Genomic DNA, 17,143 nt, shown 5'->3' with positions numbered 1-17,143 from the left:
ATTCAAAGCAATTCCTAAACTGTACCAAATATTCACTAAGGTAGCAGGCCATTGTTTAAAAGAAAATATGCCCCCCTTTGGTCTTGAAATATTTTGAGATAGGACTGCCTAACTCCCCACAATGTCTTGACCACACTGTCTTTGAGAAAGAGTCATATGGAGGTGCCTTCATTTTTCAACCATTGCACTGAGTAATCATAAGATCTAACCCTTTCTAATTTCCTGTCTAACTCCTATATAAAGGATTCAAATAAATAAGTGCTCTCAATAAAGTTTCAGATATGGAAACAATAATGAAAGAATTTGCTGTTGTACTGGAAGTAATAACCAAACATTTTCACTTTTTTTTGTTGTCCTGGATATAGTATACCTATTTGCCCAACCAAAAAAAAAACAAAATGATTTCTCTTTATTTCCCTCTCTAGAAATTCCCATCTACTCTGTCTTCAAAATCAGTTACGTTAGACAACTTCCAACCTGAGGCTGCTTGTAGGGCTTTCCTCTATTTTTCCAGGGTCAACAAGTATATCTTTCATAAGTCTCAACACTCTGTACTCTAAGGCTTATGACTAAAGAGACCATATAGTGTTCATACGTACAGAGTTTTATCATACACAGCAGAAAACCCAGAATCGACTAGACTTTGGGCATTCACATAGCTTATTTCCTGAAAGCTCTTTCTCACTCTGATTTTTGCCCATTCCCTAACATATTATTGTTCTCAAGGCTTACTTTCCGCTTGCAGTCTCTTATCTACTATACTGGTTTTCACAGGAAATTCACACAAGTATGCCTTCCACATGTATGACATTTTTAAGCTGTTCCACAGTTCTTTGTCACTTTTGTACCCCTTTTACCCTGTTAATCTGTTTCCATATGTGTTTGGGTATTAATACAAATGATACGGTTAAGATTGTCAGTTAAAGTATAGCATATATTTAAGCAACTTAGAAACTAAAATGTATTGGTGCAAAGACTAGGAATGCAGAACTTTTCCATTAAATATATCAATACTTTGGGTAGTGTTTCTGTTTGGTTTATAAAGACAAGAATTTAACCCCATGCCAAGATGAATGTTCTCTTTTCCTTTCAAAGGGACATTCCTGTTGATTTTTTCCAATAAACTGAGATTGAAAAGTAGTTTCTGAGGTTATTTTGAATCAGCTGAGAGCCTACAGGGTGTCAAAAATCAGAAAGAGGAAGCCTAAAACAAGTTTAAAAGCCAATTATTGGTATACAGTATGTTAAAATGCACTTAACAGTGTGGTGTAATTTTGGCTGCTTACATTGCTTTTTCTCTGATCAGGATGCTTGATTTTCTCGTTCAAGCTTTGATCTCCAGCTGTTTTATTTCATTTCTGAGTTTCAGAAATTACGGCTGAAAAACAAAAAATAATAATGGGAACTTTGTATTTCATTCATTTATTCAGCCAACATAACACATCCATCTGATTAACCTTTCAACAGTCTGTGGTGTTTGTTAGTTTGTTTAGTGGATTTATTTATTTATTTTTGCATTTTTTAAATACAAGGGGTGACCCAAAAAAAACCAGAATTTGTTTATAAAAAAATCATGTATTTATTTTTACACTTTCAAAGTTCTGTCACTTTCAAAGTATTCTACGTTTGATGCAGTCAGTTTTTGCTGACCACTCATAATGTTATAATGGAAACGAGGAAGAAGAAGTCACCTTTTTGCCACAAGTGGGGATGTTTCTTCCTCAAATCCTAACACAACCTTATAAAATCATATAGATAAAAGCCTTGGTTGACCATTTGACTGTCTGTAGCATAACAACTGTTTCTTCCACATTGTTCTCAAAATTTCACTGCCGCACATTGTTTGTATAAATCAAGCATCACAAAATAGGCAAACTAGTTGAAAGAGTCGTAAAAAAAAATCACTGTTGCCAAATGCTTCACAACAACACCAGTTGGCGCACTGATGCAGAAGTGTTTCTAGAATATTCACCTACCAGGGGAAGCATGCACTAGGAGGGGCCCGCCCTCCAGAAGATAATTCCATTTTTTTTGGGTCCCCCACAGACATAAAACAGTTATCCTCCTCCAATCAGGTTAACTTTGACCCTGGTTGAGATTAACTAGTGTATTTTTCTTGCATATTGTATATTTTTGCTATACACAAAAAGTATTCTATTTGTAGGTACTGTATAATGTAAGTGTAGTGTAACTGTAAAATTATGTTTTTTTTCTTCACAGGTGCGACTAGAATGGCCTACTGATCTTGCTGTCAGTCCCATGGATAACTCATTGTATGTGTTGGACAACAATGTTGTGCTTCAGATCTCTGAAAACCACCAGGTGCGCATTGTGGCTGGGAGACCTATGCATTGCCAAGTGCCAGGCATTGACCACTTTCTCCTCAGTAAGGTGGCTGTGCATGCCACTCTGGAGTCTGCGACAGCACTGGCTGTATCTCACAATGGCATTCTTTATATTGCTGAGTCAGATGAGAAAAAGATAAATCGTGTAAGGCAGGTGACAACCAACGGTGAAATCTCATTGGTTGCTGGAGCACCAAGTGGGTGTGACTGCAAAAACGATGCTAATTGTGACTGCTATTCTGGCGATGATGGATATGCCAAGGATGCCAAACTGAATGCACCACTTTCCCTTGCTGTTTCACCTGATGGAGAGCTATTCATTGCAGATCTTGGGAATATCAGAATCCGTTATGTCCGCAAGAATAAGCCATTTCTCAACCCACATAACCTTTATGAGGTTTCATCCCCTATTGATGGAGAACTGTATCTTTTTGACACTAATGGCAGCCACATCTACACTCAGAGTCTAATCACTGGAGACTACCTCTACAATATTACCTATACTGGCAATGGCGATATCAGCTCTATTACTGATAATAATGGAAATACTCTAAAAATCACCAGGGATGGCACAGGAATGCCACTTTGGCTGGTAGTGCCAGATGGCCAGGAATACTGGTTGACCATTGGCACAAACAATGCTCTCAAAAGTATTACTGCTCAAGGGCATGAATTGGCAATGATGACTTACCATGGGAATTCTGGTCTCCTAGCAACAAAAAGTGATGAAAATGGATGGACTACATTTTATGAGTAAGTACCCCTGGCCATTTAATAAAACAACGTCCTTATGTACAAAGTTTGAACTGTACACATTACACTGAATACTAAATTCTAACAACTTTATTGGTATATGCATAGGCTGATTGAAAATGCTTATATATTTATATGAAGGGTATTTTTTATTTATTCGTGTTGATTTTAATCAAAAAATATCAATAAGTAGTTTTGACCTGTACTTAACTGATGGCATTAGTTGCAGTTATACCCACAAGTCTCCAGGAACTACATTCATGCTTTAAACTGACCCACTAGCAGAATATTTCCCACTCTATTCCTCACCACTATAAATAGATTTGCTGTTGCATCTGCCATACACCAACATTTGACACAAGACATTTCTACTGCACATAACAAATAACAAATGTGCTATATGTATGATTTCTTTATTTTAATGTTTATCTGTTTTTTTGTGTATTTATAGGGATAATCTAATATGTGATTTAGGATAAAGCCACTCGTGTCTCTTAAAAACCACTTGTTGTACATGTGTTTGGGTATTTTTAAATAAGATATTGATGATCTGTAAGTGGCTTTGAAATGTTTCTTATTTGTTTGGTGATTAGCATCACCTTATCCAAGACAACCTATATCTGTAAACTATACAGATGTCAAAAATTCAGTTGGTTTTGGCAGATGCAAATCTTTTATTTACCTGCACTAAGAAAATAGAAACATATTTCCACTGACACGAAACCAAAATAAATAAATGAAATCTAAACTCTCTAGGCAAAGTGTTATGCATGTTTCATCTTTTGTGAACAATTCTTTAAGCTTCTAGGGCTTTGCAAATCTACAGTTGATCTGTTCCAGCTTATTAAAAATAATTGCAGTGAGAGATTGGAAAATGGAAGTTTAAAATGACAAAGGCAGCATCCTTCTAGCTGTAATGATAATAACAGTGTATGGTTCATCTTACCTGATAAATTACATAAAAGACCATTATAGGGACCAACCTTAGGTTAATAGGAATTCCGCCAGTAGTGATGTCTTAGAAAACAGGAAGCTATTAAGAAATAACTGCAACTTGATGTGTAGAGGGTATTTTGGATACACTGGACTGAACGGAAGTCACAATATCAGGTTTGTTACAACTTCACAAACATTAGCAGATTTGACTGAGAGTTTTCAGTAAAAGCTATTTACTAATATAGACTGTTGTTTTGAGCATTTCATTTTAATTCAGTTTCAGGTTAAAAGTTAGTCAGCTTTCATGTTATAAAGAAACAATGTTTATGGTATTTATAAACTGCCTTTATTAGATTTAAGCTGATATTTTGCTGTTTATTGGAACTATTATAATAAACTCCACCTGTCTGTGCAGATCGGTACTTTTATGCAGTATGGAAATATTTCAAACTTAGTGGATCATTTTATCACACAGCACTTCGTCAACTGTAATTTATAGATTATAAAAAGGCAAATGTTTTCTGTTATTGAAAGGTCAGAACGATTAGAGGTCAAAATAATTAATTTTTTGAAGAATGTTGGTAGAAAGCAATAACTTGTTTGTTTTTTTTTATTTAATATTTCATTTCTTTTCTGTTTATGAAAAGTGATAACCCAATGTATTTTTTGTTGTCCAGAAGGAATTATCAAATATCTGCAAATTTCGCTTTCTAGTGGACAGCACCGACGTCTAGTGGCTTGTTCTTAGTCATGACAGCTTCTGGAACATAGGATATATAGTTGGCTCATTTGCCTTCTACAGTTATTCTTCCTGTGTTTGTATGTGTTTTCTGTGGTTTCCTTCTGCTTCAGAAATATGTGCATATTAATTGTTGACTCTTTATTGGTCCAGTCCATGTGACTATGAGTATGCTCTTTGACTAACCGGTGCCCCATCCATGTTTGGATACTATCTTTACCTTGATTATAGCAGAATAGGCTTCAGTTCCCCAGAACAGATAAAGCAAGCTAATAAAATGGAATACTTAACGGTTTGGTCTCAGATTGTCCATTTCAAATATATGCTGTTAAAGAAGGCTATAGCATTTCATTAATAGGTGAATAGGATCTGATGTGGCTGCAGATTCAAAGTTCTAGGAAAACTGAATTTCCAAGTCTCAAGTAAGTAGTATTTTTGCATTGTCATATAGGTCCACTAGATATCTGGAAAATTGTTCCAAGTTACCAGGGTACTATTGGCCTGAATCTGCCGTACTGTAGGTATGGAAATGAGTGCTTAGGTAGTTTAGAGTTGTTCTGATTACTTACTATTCATTCAACTCATGCTCCAACTTATTGTCACTGTAAGTTTGCACAGCAAAATCATTCATTTTTGTAGAACATTGTACTTAATGGTATATTTATATATAAACTGAAACAGATTATCACTTTTATTTACTGAATAAGTTTAATTTAAATAAGGTAATTTACACCGTGTTCATAGATGATTGCTTTTTAATACTTAATGGTTTCAGGATAGACTTTGACCCCTACGATTCTGTAATTGGATGAAATGGGCTTGAAAATTGATTATTAAGGAATTTCCTGACTCCCAAAAAGGTCTCTGAAAATGAATGAATTGAGTCATTTAAAAGACTATTTACATTAAAACAGGTTTGTTAATATGAAATAAGTAATCAACTCTCATAAGATTAAAGTACTTGTAAATGAAAACAGGAAATCATTTCAACCTGCAATTAATCAAATTATTTTGGTGTGTAATATATTGCAATATCATACGGAATGTTGCATCCTTTGTAAATAGATCAAGGTACATAAATATGAAAATCTTTAAGATATTTGAATTTTCTGTAATTTTTAGCAGTCACTTAAAACAATTTATAAAGCAAAACTGTAACTTCCAAAAGCAATAATACAGCAACACCTGTTTTATTTTGCACACATTCTTGTAAGTTCCATAAAGCACATGACAGTAAAGCCTTCAGTATTAATTAAAGATGGTGATAAAGGATAAAGATGGAAACATACTTACAAGCGAGGAGAGTGTGTTGAGCAGATGGAAAGAGTATTTTGAGAGGCTGATGAATGAAGAGAACGAGAGAGAGAAGAGGTTGGATGATGTGGAGATAGTGAATCAGGAAGTGCAAAGGATTAGCAAGGAGGACAGTAGTGGAAGTAAGGACAGCTATGAAGAGGATGAAAAATGGAAAGGCCGTTGGTCCAGATGACATACAGTACCTATGGAAGCATGGAGTTGTTTAGGAGAGATGGCAATGGAGTTTTCAACCAGATTGTTTAATGGAATCTTGGAAAGTGAGAGGATGCCTGAGGAGTGGAGAAGCAGTGTACTGGTGCCGATATTTAAGAATATGGGGGATGTGCAGGACTGCAGTAACTACAGGGGAATAAAATTGATGAGCCACAGCGTGAAATTATGGGAAAGAGTAGTGGAAGCTAGGTTAAGAAGTGAGGTGATGATTAGTGAGCAGCAGTATGGTTTCATGCTAAGAAAGAGCACCACAGATGCAATGTTTGCTCTGAGGATCTTGATGGAGAAGTTTAGAGAAGGCCAGAAGGAGTTGCATTGCATCTTTATGGACCTGGAGAAAACATATGACAGGGTGTCTCGAGAGGAGCTGTGGTATTGTATGAGGAAATTGGGAGTGGCAGAGAAGTACATAAGAGTTGTACAGGATATGTACGAGGGAAGTGTGACAGTGGTGAGGTCTGCGGTAGGAGTGACGGATGCATTCAAGTTGGAGGTGGGATTACATCAGGGATCAGCTCTGAGCCCTTTCTTATTTGCAGTGGTGATGGACAGGTTGACAGACGAGATTAGACAGGAGTCCCCATGGACTATGATGTTTGCTGATGACATTGTGATCTGTAGCGATAGTAGGGAGCAGGTTGAGGAGACCCTGGAGAGGTCGAGATATGCTCTAGAGAGGAGAGGAATGAAGATCAGTAGGAACAAGACAGAATACATGTGTGTAAATGAGAGGGAGGTCAGTGGAATGGTGAGGATGCAGGGAGTAGAGCTGGCGAAGGTGGATGAGTTTAAATACTTGGGATCAACAGTGCAGAGTAATGGGGATTGTGGAAGGGAGGTGAAAAAGAGAGTGCAGGCAGGATGGAATGGGTGGAGAAGAGTGTCAGGAGTGATTTGTGACAAACAGGTATCAGCAAGAGTGAAAGGGAAAGTCTACAGGATGATAGTGAGACCAGCTATGTCATATGGGTTGGACACGGAGGCACTGACCAGAAAGCAGGGAGACAGAGCTGGAGGGTAGCAGAGTTAAAGATGCTAAGATTTGCATTGGGTGTGATGAGGATGGATAGGATTAGAAATTAGTACATTAAAGGGTCTGCTCAAGTTGGACAGTTGGGAGACAAAGTCAGAGAGGCGAGATTGCGTTGGTTTGGACATGTTTGGTATATTGGGAGAAGGCTGCAAAGGATAGAGCTTCCAGGGAAGAGGAAAAGAGGAAGGCCTAAGCGAAAGTTTATGGATGTGGTGAGAGAGGACATGCAGGTGATGGGTGTAACATAACAAGATGCAGAGGACAGAAAGATATGGAAGAAGATGATCCGCTGTGGCAACCCCTAACGGGAGCAGCCGAAAGAAGAAGAAGATGATTAATTAAAGATGGTACAATCGGATTTGGGGTGTCATAACTTTTGGTGTGTGTCAGAGGACAGTGAAATCAGCTTTCATTTATTGCATTATCATTAAAATATCAAGCAGTGATTGTTTGCTCATCACCATAATTGCTACATAGATCTAGGTTATCATTGCTTGCTGCACTTTTGCATATTAATTAATTTGTTATTTTTATTCATTTTCATATTTATTATAATTTTTCACTCTGCATGTGCTGATAAGGGTTCCAGTAACACCCTGATTTGGACTGACCAGACTATGCTATCCACAGCCTCTTCCTAAGCCATCTAATGACAATTTAGCTCTCTGTTCAACAGCACTGAACAGAAGAAAAATCTCAGTGCAGAACGTGCTGGCCAGTGTCACTGTCTCTTCCGGTGTCAGTCATGAATAAGACATTTGAGCTGCATTCACTCCTTGTTGGAACAGTTATTTGCTGCTTTGCTGTGGCAAATAAAGTTGGTTTTTTTTTCAGAAGAGATTCAGTACATTTTGCTTTCTTTTATTCTTCAGCCCTGATCAGTTTGCTCACTTTGCATCTTATCTCTGCATGGTCTGTCTAACCCCAATGCCACTGCTCTCCCTGCTTACTTCCTTTTTTGCTGATATTTCTGACAGCTTTTCAGTAATGAAAATATTTGACAAGTTAAGTGACTGAAAACCTGGCAAATTCAATCAAATAGAAATTGTTACATGTTGCACCAGACGCTTCATCCTTCACTTCCCTTTGATCATCTACATTTACACCAACCTTCCCCGTACAATCGGCAACTCCTTTCACTTCTGCCACAATTTTTTTTTCTGTTGAATCCAGCACCCATCCTTCCCATTTGGTGAATATGGCATTTTGACCTAATGTCACCTACTGATTTGTTTCTTGCTTCAATGGTCCAGGTTTTTTTTTTTCACCTAGTTGGTCAGCTGTGCTTTGAATCCATTAAGCAACAGTCTGCCTTTCGGCTTCTTGTCTCAGCCTCTTTTACTATTGCCACTCCAATTCCACCTTCCCTACTCCTTCTTTTTTTCAATTACCCTTGCAGTTTACCAGTTAAGATTTCAAACAATGCCACACTGATTTATATTGTGCAATTACAATCATGTCACTCACTATCAACTTTTTCCTTAATAAGCTAGAAATGTGTGTCTCATTCATGCTCATGATTGTGTGTTCTCTTGTATTCTGACTTATTCAAGGTTCTTTACATTGCTAGAAAGGACTAGTATTTTTCTATTCACTATTCAGACAAGTCTTGAAAAAACAATTTTATTTTACAGTTCTTATGTATTTTTATTCTGCTATAAGTTCAGGTTCATTCTTCATTGACTTTCACTGTGGATGTATTTTATAAAAAGTGTTTCACACAGGCATTAATGACAAATTAGTGTCCAAAGGCAGGATGGCTCATTTCAATCCTGCCATTTGTAGTTACCCTGTTTACCCCTGCCATTTTTGTAAACTTTAAGCAAGAATACACAACATATAAAGGCACAGTGTTTGTGTCACGCAGTGTGATCGTGATGATGCTTGGTGGAATAAGTTGTCCAGTTTCTTTAATTTTCTGCAAATACATTTCATGTAACTACTGCTTTTCCTGGTGGAATATATACAGATTTCTCCAGTTTCCTCAGATGGTGCATTTAAGAAATTTTGTCATGTTTATGTCACATTTTAATCATATCTGCCTTCCGGTGGTTATGCTGGCATTAATTCCATAGCTGTAGTTTTCCCCCCCTAGATATCCATTTCATCTTACTTTGTACATATCTCAATCAGTAGACTCATGTTATCTTTGCCATGGATAAGGGTTCATTATTAGACCTCTTGGCTCAAAACTAAAAGACATTTCTTATTGAATATGACAAGTACTTAATGGAAGGGACAGATCCTGTGTGTGCATTTTTAGAATTTAAAAAAAAACATCTTTCTATCAAGGGTCATGAACACATTTGCTTTTCTGTTTAACACTAGAATCCCTGAAGCCGACGAAAAAACTCGTAATCCCGGCCCACTTTAAATCCTTTCGCACCTCTCCATCAGTGTCTTTTGTTTTGTAAATGTGTCGATCAGCACAAACAGCAAGCAGCCTGCTGTCCCATCTCCACCCCTTGACGGAGCTCAGCTCGTGGGCAAAAAGTTCTCCCAGCTCAAGCCAAGTCTCCTTATCTGCGTGTGAGATCTGGAGTTGTATAGGGTAAATAATACAGTATATAGTTATTTGGAATACATGCATTTCATGTGTGTTCCATGTCTGCAAAGATCTGGGTAAGTGTAGGATGAAAGGAAATGCGAGAAATGCAAGAAATGCTGAACACACATCTAAAGCAGAAACTTTTTCCATGTTATACTAATAATGACGTGAAGTGTATAATGTGTGAAGACTTTAGTCCAAATGTCAAATAAACACGTGTGCTTTTATTTAAGAATATAACCAAAGGGAAAAAAAAACATTTGATTTACATGTTGCTGTCAATGAGTAAAAAACCCAAGCTCAAATGTCATTTGACAGGAAGTTGATATGTATTCTTGAATGGTGTAGAGGTAAGAACTGCTGCTTTACAACTCAAAGGTAATGAGTGAGTAGTAAGCTGGTATTACTATTATTATTATTACTATAATATAATAAAAACATAAATTTGATTTGAGTCTGTAACACCCGGTGTAAATTTTGGCTACTTGTAAAAGTTAGCGCTTGTTTTTTTAATTATTCAGTTTTATTCATATTCTCTCAGTGACATTCACACGGTACAATGAACTTGCCTCTCCCTCTCTAAGTTGATGGCATTTATCTCCAATCTTTTCACAAGAGCAGCACTGTGGCTGATGCCTGCTCAGAACTATTTGTTGTACTGGTAATCAAAGATATAATGTCCCGTGACCACTATCAGACTGGACAAAGGCAGGACCGTAACAACGGACAGGTTCTTCACAGCGCTTTTACTGGCTAATAGACTGCTGCACTCTGCTTGGCACCATAAAGTAAAATGGGACTTCCACCTGTGTGATAGAAATTTAACATCTTATTAAAGAAAGAAACATCCTCTAACAGGACAATTCAGTAATCAGGCAGGAGAAAAGCTGTTCATTGTATGTTTTAATTACTTCTCAGCAAAATGCCTTGGAGAGAGCATTCTTCAAAAGCAGTCCGTTACAGCATGGTCAGAATGATCAGAGAAAACAAAGAATATAGGTTCATTTTATAAACTACTGATTTTACATAGTGTCAATCAATGCATACATTTTACTATGGTTGGTTCATTGGTTTACACCCAAATGATTTATATAAAATAAAAGCCTGTTATATTCTAGTTCTTCTTATACCTTGTGAGTTGCTCCACCACTCTTGAAATTTCTGTGCATGTAATAATTGTCCATTCTCGTTTATAGGACATCTGCTGATTTCTTAGTCATCTCTTAGTCATCCTTCAGTACATTTTTTATATAACATCAACGTTTCTTCTGGTACATTCTTTATTTACTTGACCATCTCAGTATTTTTCCTAAACCATTTTATATATTTCAGTGTACATTTTGTTGTTCACTTTAGTCTAGTTTCCTGGTGTGCCTGAACAGGTTTGCTATGTTACCGTAAAATTATTCTACCACACCTGCAGCTAAATTCACTTCATTACGCAAGCAATTCGCTGCACTGCTCTTTAGATCTGGCAGTGCCATGATGACAATGTTTGCACCCAAAAACCTCACAGGTGGCGCAGTGGTAGTGCTACTGCTTTGCAGTAAGGAGATTGTGGGTTTGCTCCCTGGGTCCTCCCTGTGTGCAGAGCACTTTGAGTAGTGAGAAAAGCGCTATATAAATGTAAAGAATTATTAAAGTATTAAAAAGAAGTCTGTCTGACTTCTCATTACCATGCACCATAACACGGAGTGCGGGCAAGGTAGAAAAAAAAAACATGAAAACTCGTGTTCATATTTTTTTTCTTTGGTTATTTTCTTGAATAAAAGTTCACGTGTTTATTCAAGACTTCAGGCTGTCATTGCCAGCAAAGGGTTTTCAACCAAGTATTAGAAATTAACATTTTATTTCGTTATTTAATTTGTCCAATTATTTTGGAGCCCCTGAAATGAAGGGATTGTGTTAAAAAAAATGCTTTAGTTGCCTCACATTTTTATGCAATCGGTTTTGTTCACCCCACTGAATTAAAGCTGAAAGTCTGCACTTCAACTGCATCTGAGTTGTTTCATTTAAAATTCATTGTGGGTAATGTACAGAACCAAAATTAGAAAAAAGTTGTCTCTGTCCAAATATTTATGGACCTAACTGTACATAGTTAAATATTTGATTTTTTAACAACGCCTTGTTAAACCTTTCATATCTTTATTTTTATAGTAGGTTTTGTTTATTGTGTGTAATTGTCTTTGAAGGTCATGATATTATTTAAGTTTCACTCTGTTTAATTAGCATCAAGAAAATGACTGTTATTTGCTGTAAAGATCCAGGAATAAAGTTGAATACTTTTTTTTGACCTTCAAGTACTATCACAGTTTTTATATTTCTCATTAGGTGTGTGATTAACAGTTTTTGTGGTATATTTTGTATTTTTTAACTGATTATTTATTAATTAAATTTCTATTTTAAATACCTTGACCTGTCAATATTCTGCATATCCAAAGCTTTGAAAAATTATGTTTACAAAAATTTGCTGAGCACTGTGGGAAGGAAATTGCAACAGTTTAAGAGTTGTGTCTTTTAAAATAAACTCAAAATAAAAAGGCTAGGAAATAAAAGGTAAATGCATAATTGAACAGTGCTAGGAGACATAAGATAAATGAGAGACTTCATTTACAGATTAAAGAAATTGTAGGAAATGAGCTTGAACAATCAATTGAATGAAAATCAAGGAAGACAATTAAAGCGGTTGATCTTGTTACAACCAGATGTTCAATGGAGATCAAGGCCAGTAACCAGCTTTGTCTTTTGATAAGTAAACATTTCATTATTGCTTGCATTACTGCTCATGGTTGTAATATTGTACATCTTTTAATATTATCAGTCAGGCATTCAGCTTTTTGTTCTTGTTAGTAGTACATCTTCTGCAAGTAACTCCAGATACAGTCAATTCTTTAATGTTTTCATGTTCGTGAAATATTCAACGCATACTTTAGCAGCATGACTTACTGTGTATAATGTATCTGGAAAGATAATTATGAAGGCATCTCAAAATGTAGTAGAGTAACAAGAACAGGAGGAATGTTTGTTCTCTGTCCTCTTTCTTGACATAATTCTGATCTTAAATCAGTAATATTTGTATGTACCTGAAAACCCTTCAAACACTGTGATATCACAAAAACAGAAATTTTCACATATTTTGAATATTGATCTTATATGAATTTACAGCCTATCTGTAACTCCATTATTTTGTCACAAGAACAAAAAACCTGCATTTTATATAACCTTTTTGTAGAGTAAACAATATGGTGCGTTACCAGAACAGAACTTTATTTTTAATTACTGGAATTAAGAGAGAATGATACACAGTATCCTGTATAATTCTGCAGTTCTAGTAATTCCAAATTTATTTTTCATTTCATTGGTTTTATTAAAATTAATTGGTTTTAAATTTTTAATTGATTGTACCTTCCTAACATAATGTAAAGTAGAACTAAGATTATGCAATATGTGGCTGATGTCATCACAGATGGAGTAAAATGACATTTGTATGCTTACAGTTTTGTTTACCTTGCATGTGTTGATATTAAATGGCAATCCTCTGGGAGTTTCTCCACTGAGCTGTTAATACTAGCAAAGATCAGAGTTGCATTGGGGTTTAGTTAGATCAATAAAAAATATGTGCTAATGCCTTACTGGCTAAACTTATCAATTATAAATTTTGCGAATTTTTTATAACCTAAAAGCTGACATCAGGATTTTGAGCTGCAAGTTGCAGCCTGCAACATCCAATTCTTTATTCCTTACTTCCACTGTACTTGTCTCACAATTTGTGTTTATTATTTTATTTTTTTCATGCTAGCCTAACAATTTTCTACAATTTCATAATGTAATAATGTTGCAATAATGTTGAATTTTTGTATATTAAAATTTAGGTTATTTTAAAGTTGAGTGAAAAGTCAACAGTTAATCTTCTTTACTTATCCACAGAGGCACAGAAGCTTCTAAAGGTTTCTTCACATTTTTCCATCTACGGTGCGTTCTATACAGTATGTTTACATTTGCAGTTCCTTACTGTGAAAACAGTATTTTTAATTAAGCGATTTTTTTATCTGTCTGTAATTGGATTAATTGACCAAAAATTGATAAATGGACTGAGCAAAAAAACAGGAGATTAAATTACATTTGAGGAAAATTAAACATTTTTGTTTAAATGTGTTTCCTATTAAATAGGTTTCAAAGCAAAAAAATACTACTATGACTAGTAACTACTAAATAATGTTCAGCATGGCAGCACCTTTAATAGGATTGACTCTGTATTCAACATTATAGTTGAAGGCAAATAACAGAATATTCCAATAAAAGTGTACAATTAGAGAACAGAAGTAGTAAAACAATCAGACAATTAGGCCATTTGAAAACAAACTAAAGAAGTGCACTGATTTTAGCAACATTCTTCATTAATAAAAGATTTGTGCTTACTTTAGTTTGACAAAATTGTTAGTAATGGCATTTCATTAATACCAGTGAACTGCACAAAATCGAATGAAATGGGATGACAAAAAGGTAGAGGTAGCTGGAAGTTATTATTAATGTGTAACCCTTGGGAAAGACAGATGGAATATGGTAATTTCAGCACATATATTATTTAACAGGCTAAGGAAAAGTTTACAAAAAACATATCTGATCTCTTTACAGTCATTCCATAAAAAGAAACATTTTACCATGAAACAGCTGTAGTACTTTGAGAATTATATACAGTAATTTTTTCATTAGTGTGTTTTCTTGGGCACAGCCTGTTTGATTTCTGCCATGAGAGAAATGAATGCAGAAATCACACAGGCTGTTTTGGTCAGTCAATAATTGCTCATGATCAAGCAGTTCTTTTGGTCCATCAATTCCTCTTTATTTTTAATATTGACTCATATGAATCCCAATGTGCTTTAGTGATTGCCAGTATTAAAAGAAATGAACCAATAAAGAAAAAACACATTAGAAAGAAAAAGACATCAAAAGCATGTATGATAAATCAAACACAATATTAATTGAATTGACAGAGTAGATCTAGAAATTAAGTCGTAACATTAAGGATGAAAAATTTAGAATAGAATAGAGCAAGCATTCCCAAATGCAGTCCTTGGGTTCCAGTGTGGCTGCTGGTTTTTATTCCGGCCACTATCATAAGTCAGTGTGTCATTTGTACTTCTAAATGATCTAATTGTTTAATTAGTTAAGCTTGTGTTCTCTTATTTAGCATTCAGAAAAATGTGATATTTACTTGATAACGAAATTCAGAATTTTTTGATTTTTTTTCCTTATCTTTAAATTCTTAAGTTTCTTTTACCATGTTTTTATTCACCTTTTTCTATGGAGTTCACTCCTCTCATTGTATTAAAATACTGACAATTAATAACAAGCAGTGCAGAACCAGGTGTAAATGACACTGAATGCTAAAGAGAAGTTACATTTTCAGTGTCATATTCACTTGCATGCTAATTATTAAGAAAAGGCTTAAATAATCAGGACATTAAAAATCAGCAAAATCTTCAAAAGCAAAAAAACAGAGTTCCTCTGGGTATAACATGTGACCAATGTCTGCTACATTAAAATAAAAAATTACTAAAGTAATTTTTTAAATTTCTGAATTAACACAATAGACAAAAAAATGGGAAATAATAGCTGGGCTGCTGAAGGCAGGAGTCCAGCTTGAGGAATGCCTGCAGTTACAGTGGTCCACACTTGAACTTAAAATCACAAGAACCGAGAATATGCATGTTAGGTTCACTCTATATTTGCCTCTATGAATGAGTGCATGTCCTGTGATGGATTATTTTTTGTTTTGCATACATGTTCAGCTTTTGCATTTCATCCAGTAATTTAGAGATAAGTTGTATAACCTTAACACACTATAATTAAACATGATTTTAGGAAGTTGAATTTCATCTGTAGAAGAATGGATGAATGGATACATGGACTTTTTTATGACCTTACAACATGACTATATGCATCACCCAAAATTTAAAAAGTGACTGTTATGGATATTTAAAGTCTAGTTTTATTTTAAAATAACATTATTGAACCAGTATAATGTGGCTTAGGGTTGCAGGGGCTGGAGCCTATTCTGAGCCTGTGTACAAGTACACAAACAACCTTGGACAGAGCACTAGTCCATTGCAGAGCCCACTCACGAATACACATGTATTCAGCTGGAAAGCTCTCCCAGACTCAGAAGGATTGTGCAGGCTACACACAGATAACAAAAGAGTGTGGGATTTAAAGCTAGGATGCTAGATGGACAAGACTGGAACACTACACACTATACCACTGTGCAAAGTAAGAATGACACATGATTTATTGAAATGGACTTTAAGGCACCACTTGGTGATACATATTATAATATACACGCTATATTGTATTATTTCTCTTGCATTTTACTGATAAACCATGTGTTATGATCCCTCCTATCTGTTTGCTGTTGTGTTGTCTGCTTTTGGCTTTTGAAATGCAAAACTGTGTTTCATATCATATATTTGATATCAGCTATATCACCTTTCACAGAGCCCAGAAAATTATTTGCAAATGCCAAGCAACTAAAACAATTAAACTACAAATCTGTTTAGTTTATACTGGTAAGTTAAACAATTGAAAATAGTACAAAATGTAAAGCAGGTTATATCCATATTTAAGTTTATAGTCTTTGTGTAATTAATAAGGGTCAAGTAACATAAAAGATTCACTTCTAATGAGGAAAAATTTCTAAGACCTCTTCAATGCTTTTGCTTCAGAAGTTGGTCCTTAATTATGAGTTTCTTCTTCATCGCCTAATAATGAAGTGACATTTACTTTTATTACTTTTAGACTGTCATTATAATTATATAACAGCGACATTCTGAAAAGTAATCTTTATGCATCACTTAAAGCAATGATTGAAAAAAATTATTGAAGCATAATAAAGTGCTGCCAGTCCAAGTTCTGACCTCGTGTCACTTGGGATCTTTTTACTTTACTATGTATTACATATACTGCTAAGATCTAGCAGTGACAGACTTAGCATTATTCACATAACATCTTATGGATGTACACAGACTGTTCTTTTTCTTGGCATGATGCATCCGTCAACCAATTTAACACAACTAGGTTCTCTCCAGAGTGAAATTTGTTATAGCAGCCTTAGTTCCTATTCTTCTCTGTATGACTGAAAACCGGAGTTAGCTTAGACAAGCTGGGAATTCAACCAGAATGAGCAGATACATTTCAGAAAACAAAAAAGATAGTTATATTTAAACATTTACATATTTGAGTTGCCTCCATCTTATATATTT

General features: G+C 35.3%; 1 protein-coding gene across 2 annotated transcripts in view; it reads left to right on the top strand.

Annotated features, from left to right (window-relative positions):
- tenm4 (teneurin transmembrane protein 4) overlaps positions 1 to 17,143 on the top strand; it is a 679,712-nt gene that overhangs the window by 598,711 nt on the left and 63,858 nt on the right. For both annotated transcript variants that reach the window (XM_051926453.1, XM_051926452.1), the window contains one exon: positions 2,221 to 3,098. In XM_051926453.1, the coding sequence (XP_051782413.1) occupies positions 2,221 to 3,098 (878 nt within the window). The remainder of the gene's footprint in view (positions 1 to 2,220; positions 3,099 to 17,143) is intronic.

This window comes from Erpetoichthys calabaricus, chromosome 4, assembly GCF_900747795.2.
Source record: "Erpetoichthys calabaricus chromosome 4, fErpCal1.3, whole genome shotgun sequence".
Lineage (NCBI taxonomy): Eukaryota > Metazoa > Chordata > Cladistia > Polypteriformes > Polypteridae > Erpetoichthys > Erpetoichthys calabaricus.
Note: the sequence above shows the minus strand (reverse complement) of the source record. Positions and strands in the feature narration are given on the sequence as shown.